This window comes from Drosophila mojavensis, unplaced genomic scaffold (assembly GCF_018153725.1).
Source record: "Drosophila mojavensis isolate 15081-1352.22 unplaced genomic scaffold, ASM1815372v1 contig_74, whole genome shotgun sequence".
Classification (NCBI taxonomy): Eukaryota; Metazoa; Arthropoda; class Insecta; order Diptera; family Drosophilidae; genus Drosophila; species Drosophila mojavensis.
Genome location: NW_025318899.1, coordinates 2,890,121 through 2,898,199, shown reverse-complemented (window position 1 = coordinate 2,898,199; position 8,079 = coordinate 2,890,121). Strand labels below are relative to the sequence as shown.

At 35.9% G+C, this 8,079-nt stretch overlaps 1 protein-coding gene across 1 annotated transcript; it reads right to left on the bottom strand.

The window, feature by feature from the left end:
* On the bottom strand, positions 1–7,655 carry LOC6581249 (proton-associated sugar transporter A). The gene is made up of 4 exons (XM_002006955.4): positions 6,865–7,655; positions 2,276–3,694; positions 2,037–2,211; positions 1–1,975 (listed from the first exon to the last, which is right to left on the bottom strand). The coding sequence occupies exons 2-4, from the start codon at positions 3,667–3,669 to the stop codon at positions 1,754–1,756; spliced, it is 1,791 nt and encodes a 596-aa protein (XP_002006991.1). The 5' UTR covers positions 3,670–3,694; positions 6,865–7,655; the 3' UTR covers positions 1–1,753.
* Positions 7,656–8,079: the final 424 nt, after the last annotated feature.

Sequence of the window (8,079 nt, the reverse complement as noted above, 5' to 3'; positions counted from 1 at the left end):
TTTAGTTAAAAATCAATATAATTTGCATTTAACGAACTGTTAATTGATTGAAGTGTGCAGCTTTTTTAATGGAATTTGAAATGTCCTTCAAAGCGATTTATGAACAATGTCTTCGCAATAATAATTAATTTTAATGCAATCAAAGCATTTCAATATAATATATCTTACATACCAGTTTAATATTAGATGATAATTGACCACAAAATGTGCAAATATTATATAATAGTCTAAAGCTACACTAAATAAAGCTAACAAATGAAGCTAGTTTTAGCATAATATCAAACTGGTTTATTTATTTAATTTTTTAATTTCATTTTATTTATTTATTTTTTTCCTATTTTATTGTATGTCTTTCATAGATCAATTTAAGTCTCTATGAATGTATGTATGAATTTTGCATTGTTTGTATATATTATGTTAATGAAATTCATATGGCTTGTGATGTAAGCAACAGAAAACGAGTTTCATTAATTAATTCACTTTAAATTAATGACAAGTTCAGTTCACAAATTCGTTCGATGTTCTAAGTGGGCGAATAGTGCGTATAGAAAGCGAATGTAAAACTAACTTTAAAATGGTCTTTGATGAAGCTTTACGTAATAAAACTAGTTTGATTCACCACAAATTCGTTTAATAAAATGATAAAAATAAAAAAAAATAAAAAAAATCAAAGTTTGATTAGCTGTCATTAGCTTAGTTAGCCGAGATAGCTCAACCCAACTACAACGTAAACTAAAATGAAATTTCGTGATCGCTTTCGTTGCTCCTTGCGGCTTTGGTGCCGCTTGTTACACATGAGCTCATTAACTTTAAGTAATTATTTACTTAAGAAATAAATAATTGAATACCAAGTATCTTTTTTTAATTGAAGGTTTGTCATGTCGTATAATATATAAGATAATTATATTAATTTGCCTGATATGTTAAGATAAGTTAATATTAGCATATCATTGGACAAATGATTAAAATGATGAGAGTTGGAGAAAGGGTAGAGCGATGGATTGAACATTCTTTTATATGTATTGAATGTATTGATACCATTGTGTCAATTCCCTATTCTAGCAAAGTAAAGCAAAGACTTAGAAATACAAAGAGAATCGTCAAACTTCGCTCATTGTGCTGATCAATTTGATAAATCAGAGTAACTAAAACTAACTAACTAACAAGAACAATCTAAAGACAAAAAAGGCACAAAAAATCGAACTAATTTGCTAATGATAGGATATTGTTACAGAAGTAATTAACAACGAGTTAAACTTAGATATATGCATATATTATATGTATATACTACTACTGGGTAAAGAGGGTATATAAGGTCCGAGCTCAGAGTATAATATCAAATATAACAAAGGGGTTACTGGAGTACATATAAAAAATATATTTCTCATATATTTATGTGTTTATTCTTATTATAATAATTATTAAACTCATTAAATTTACTTTGGTGCTAAGAATACGTTTATAAACTTAAAACAAGCCTAATAATATTATACTTCTGCAAAGAGACTGTTATAACAGTAATAACAGCAATGTTTATCTTTTAAGTCATCGCTCTCAAAAGTATACTGTTATAATCTATATAACATATAATCAAATGCCTGAAAGTAGGCAACAAAATTTTGTTTGCATATCAAACAATATGTGTGCATCTGTATGTATGTATGTATGCATGTTCATACATAAGTACATTTTTCGTCATATCGACAATGCTGCTGTTCATAAATAATCTAATAATAGTCGGCCGAGCTGAGCCTTAGACATAAAGCACAAACATGGCCGCAATGGCCGCTGTAAAGGATAAAAATGTGGACGCATACAAAATGGCGCACGTCGTCTCCATCCAGGCGACGAGTGGGCCAACGCAGAGTGAAACAATTAGCTGGGCTATGAAGACCATGCTGCTAATGATGGCCACATCGGTGCCCAGGCCGCGGGCCTGCTTCAGCGGAATAGTCTCGCCGTTATGAACGCGGAACTGCAAGGAAGAGAGAGAGAGAGTGAGAGAGGGAGAGGCAGCTAAGTGAATTATTACATACACAATTTTTGGCATGATAGTTGGCCACCAGTATGAAGGGCATGGTAAAGAGCGTTCCATAGAGTATGCCCGCCGAGGTGCTAAAAACCAAAACGCCCCACTTTGTTGGCCAGAGACCGAGGATCAGCATGCCAATGCCATAGTAGACCATGCCGCTGATATAAACCGCCTTAGTGCTGTGGGAATATGAAAATGATTTTAACAAAACTTGATCCGCATTCCTTTCAAACCAATACATACCCAAACCACTTCATTAGCTTTGTCACAGACATCGAGTAAATGGAGCAGGAGAAGGCATAGATGGACATGCCCCAGCAGCCGAATCGTACGCCTTCCTCGTACAGCAACAGCGGCGCCGAGTTGGGCGGCGCTGTGGGATCACCGTGGAAGACCGCCTCGCCCACAAAGTCGGTGAAGTACAGGCAATAGGTGACATGACCCATCCAACAGAAGAGATTGGTCAGCGCCAGCATGCGCATTGAGTGGGGCATTATGAAGATGCTCTTCAGATAGCCGCGCAATGAGATCGGTGCCGCATCGTCCACTTGCAACTCCAAGTCCTGCGGCCTCTTCACCTTATCGCTGATCGCTGGCAAACGGCTGTTCTGATAGCTGGCGATGGGCTCAACAGCAGCCGCCTTCATTTGCTCGTCCAACGTGGAGTTCTCTTGTATATAGTATATGGCATTGTTGTTCTTCTTCAGCTCCTTCTTGATGGCCGAACAGGAGAGGGGACGCAGCAGCTCATCGCGTTCGATCAACTCGAGCGGAATTTCACGGAAAGTTGTCACCGTTACCAAATAGCAAAGCACAAAGATAATGGTCACCAGGGTGAACACTGTGGGTATATTTCCACCCAACACGTTTCCAATGTGCGTTGTCTCCCAATCGATGCCGCCAATGGCGTAGCCAATGGTGCCACCGAAGCCCGCGAAGAGTGTAAACGTAGTCAATGCCTTTGGCTGCTCCTCGGGCACACACATGTCCAGCAAATAGGTGCGAGCCGGCGTTTGGCAGGTGTCTGCATCGAAATCCAACAGCACCATGCCCAAGATGGTTAAAATTACAGCGAATTTGTAGTTGCTAGGCGAGGCTCCGGATTCCGGCGCCGGTTCGGATGACAGCAAAGCCGCCGCCGACACAGAGCTCTCGTTGCCATAGTTTGAAGTCGAGTAATTGTAGCCGACGTCGCCCAGCCAGACGCCTAGCTCCTTGCCATACGGCACCAAAATCAGGCCAAGGAAAATGCCCAGCGACAGCAGCGTGATAATGGGTCGACGTCGACCCCAGCGCAGCTTGCAGCGATCACTGATGCTGCCCAGCAGCGGTGAAACAAAGAAACCAATCAACGGCGACAGGCCCCAGGCCATGGTCATATGCTTGTGATCGATGCCAATTTGTAGAAGAATCGGTGAAACGAAACTTGTCTCGGCCGCATACGCAAATTCGATGGCCATCGCTATGGCGGACAGGCGAAATAGTTCGAAGCGCGTCTTACGGCGAAACACATGCGAATAGTCCGCATCTTGGGCACGTGCATGACTCTCGCGTTGCTTCAGCAAATACTTAATCATCGGATTTTTGGCCGATGATAATTGAGCGGCCTGCGATGGATCGGCGGCAACACCAACCATGTTGAGGGTTTGATTCACACTGCAGCTAAAATGTAAAGTGTATATATGTCAGCTGATACATATGTGTATATATATATGTGTATGTATTGTATGTATATGTGTGTGTGTAGAAAGTTCTATGTTCTAGACATTGAGACAAACGAAACGTTTGAGCGTAAGACATTGAATCCAATTGAACGGAATGTATGTCTCGGCACGTCTAAAGAAGCAGTTGGCGAATATCTGTTATTAATTGAGTTGTGTGCGTATGCTGTAAATAATTACACTCAGAGAAAGAAGTGGTATAAATGTAATAAAAACTCTACAAGATTAAAACAAAAAAATATTATTTTGAATCTTTTGAAAAATCATAAGGACAGCAAAAAACAAGTAAGAAGGCTCCAGTCGAGACTGCTCGACTAGGAGATACCCTGAACCCTCCAAGCTGATATTCTAATCAGTCTGGACTTCTTTTATGCACACATACATACACATGCACTTATAAGCACGCGCTCTGCTGACTGCGCAGTTAGCAGCGACTGCGCTTGGGCTGCGCTGCAATGTGGGCAATATTATGAGAATTTATATGTTGAATAATTTCTTTTGTAGACATACGATCTTAATGAAACTTTCAGAGCGTAATCATATGGTTAAAATGTGTGTACATTCCAAAGCACAAGTCTCTAGTACTTGAAATGCGATTTTTACAAATTGGGGGAGAAGGGGGCGTGGTATCCAAAATCTGTAAATTACAAAATCTTTGTATCCATTAACTTTATATACAACCCAAATTTGAAGTCTCCAGGTCTAAAAGTGTTAAAATTAGGCTGAAAAAACCAAGTCGATTTTTCGATTATTCTCGATAAAAAAGTTATCGGACGAGTTATCGAAAAAATAAAGCAAACTTGTACTGCCTATGGTATACACGAGTATGCATGCCAAATTTCAGCTCTCTAGCTCTTATATCTTCTGAGATTCTTTTGCTCATACGGACGGACGGACGGACGGACGGACGGACGGACGGACGGACGGACGGACGGACGGACGGACGGACGGACAGACGGACAGGGCTATATCGACTCAGCTCGTCGTGCTGATCAAGAATATATATACTTTATGGGGTCTGCGATGATTCCTTCTGCCTGTTACATACTTTTCACAAAACCATTATACCCTGATTTCCCATTTTCAATGGGTTCAGGGTATAAAAAAAAAAATAAAAATAAATAAAAGTTAAAAAAAATATATAAATGAATTAAAAATTTTACAAAAATTTAAATAATTATATTATGATTTAATAAAATTATAATTATATTATGATTTATATAAAAAAAAATAATATTTTTTTAAATATTAAGCAATTTTTAATTATTTAATATCTCCTAATATTCTTCTCCGAGTGTAAATATTTATTCAATCGACACAAGGCTGCCAACTCTGCCCATTACGAAGCTTGCACTGCATTTGATCTAACGGTCACAAATCTCGTCGTCTACATTTAATTAAATACGTATGAAAAATGCTATAATTGATATTGAAATATAACGCTTATCGCTCAAGTCTTTATTGTACATGCAATCAGAATTGTACTTCAGTCCGAACACAGAATCACGTAAACAAAAACCAACACATAGCGATTTATGTGTAATGCGAGCGCCAAACATTGCGAACGCACAAATATACAGATTATACATATATATATATAAACTTTTCTTTTGTTATATATAATTCAAAGACTCGGCTTAGACTTTGCACAATATGATATTTTCTATAAAGTGCTTCATTGGCGGACAATATGTAGCTTAAATTTATATCTCAATTTCCCTTGTATAAGCATCACAATCTTAATGACACCAACAACAACAACAGCGGCAGTAGCAGCAGCGGCAGCGGGAACAGCTATAGCATTTTATTAATACACAATTAAATTATAACAATTATTAGAGAAGAACAAGTCAAAAGTCGCCAATCAGATACCCTCTATTATGCAGCAAAATGAATGGAAAAGAGGAAGAATATTGAACGAAAGATATTGGAAAGAATTTTTAAGAATTTAGTTTTTGAGTATTTAATGAAAAAATTACTAAATAATTTTTTTTGTAATTTTCATTAAGGTTTTAGTTTATTTTATTTTGTTTATTTATATGCATATTAAATAGTTTGAAGAATGTTTTACATTTACATATATTTAAAATTTAAATTGAATCAATGAATGAATTGAAAATTAAAAATTTTAGAAAATTGTTAATATTTTTTGTAATTTTTACTTTTTGCACATCTTAAAAAATATATACGATTTACAAACCGTACATAACTGAACTACAAATTCCTATAAACAATTTAATATTAATAATAAAAAAAATAAATTTTTAAAAAAATATATATTAAAAAAGTGTTGACAGAGTTAAGGAATAGTATAGAAAAATATTCTGGAAATGATTTGGAAAACAAAACCAATTCTTGGTAAAATATTATTAATTTTTTGTCGATTATCTTAGTCAATGAACAAAACATTTCACTTCTCTTTTAGTTTTTATTTTTACAGGGTATCGCAGTACAAAAAGCCAATTTATGAAGTGACGAAAGTTGTGTCGAACCGCCCACTGTAGCGTTTTATGACACGACACTTCATATCGATTCAAATAAGCCGCAGGTCACAAGTTTCGCCTTATCACGCAGATCTGCAGCTACGTTGTCGATGTATGTATATGTGTATAAATGCAGGTAATCGAGCTCCGTCTAGGTCGAAAATTATGTGTTTAATATATGCGGCTAACCAATTGGTGGACTAGAGTCTATGCTAATATATTGGTATTAATTAACGTCTGGTTATAGGAAGTAAATATTTTCTAGCTCAGTTGTAAAAAAAAAAGGTAAAAAACAAACTTGTTAGGTTAAGGTTTCGATCTGAAGTTAATTTACATATTGGCACACTGTTCACACGTCTATAATTTAATGATGCGTTTCAATTTGTTGCTGTTGATGCTGCTGCTACTGTTGTTGTTCTCTTTGGTAATTAAGATGATCACTTAAGAGCTCTGAGCATCATTATAATTAGTATGCCGCTGAGAATTCGATTGTCAGCGCGACAGGATGTTATAAACCCATATGAATATATTTATATGCACATTAACTGTGGGCGTCGGGAATTACCCATTTCTTTTGAAACCTAATCGTGGCTAGGCACGAATTGTGTTAAACATGCATTCAACTTACCTTTAATTAGTAGTTACCCCAATAAGGTTTTGTTCACTATTAATTTGTTTTTATATTATTATATTCGTTTTTAAATTAGCTGCCACGGGAAATTCATTCACTTGAAATGCTTAGTGTCAATAGATTTGTGGGCGTTAAAGTTTTTCTCTTGCACAGATTATTGTACATAAAATATATTCCGATTTTTTTCAGTTTTAATTGTTCTTGCTTTTGGGCTTGCTTGTGGGCGTGGCACTTTAGTAACTTCTTTATCATAACGTTGCCCATGCAATGCGATTTATCACTGGCTCACAATTATATACAGATTAATTTGTTTATACCTAAGTTCTGAAATTGAATTTTCGAGGTCTTCAGTTGTATTTCTTTTTCTTTTTTTCTAGTTGAAATTTCTATACTTTAAAAATTATTATTTGTATTTTTGTTGGTTGTTGTTAAAGAACAGACATTGCGACGCGTCGATCAATGCGACCACAACGATTTACTCTATTGGCTCGAACGCTGGGAAATCTTTGGCACGACATGAAAATTGCTTTCGCGTTGACAATTTTTGCGAATCGATATTAATATATAAAAGAATATATTTATATTATTTAGGCAGCAATGCAATAATAAAACACGCACAATTTTACATATATATTTATGTTTACATTTATATATGTATATATAGTTCGCCGTCTAAATGTATTGAGAGCGACGCTATATTTGTTCTTCTTTTTTTTTAGGTTGTTCACGATCGATTCGATCCACTAGCTGATCTCCTGTGCCCTGCAACTGCTTGACTGACACCTCAGCTGGCTAGACGCACGTATTTATACACAGCATTCAAGTTACGCACTCTCTGGCATTTTCGGAGTCTACGCTGAGCTCTTTATATACAGATTTGACGCTCAGGCTCATTTTCTCTCTCGCTCTCTATTTGTGTGAGCATCGCTAGCCTTATCGACAGGGTGACTTTCTTTTCTCTACTTCATGCTTTTGTCGGTCGTTGGGTTAGCTTAGTTGATGTGACTAAAAGCGGTTATATTAACTATGCCAGACATTTTGTTTTATATGTAATATGTAATATAGTTTGGACATATAGTTTATATGTAATATAGTTTGGCTTACATAAATATAAATTAACTTTATACTTATTATATTTATTATGTATTTTTAAACTTTAAATTTTATTTTACTTATATTTATTATGTATTTTTAAACTTTAAATTTTATTTT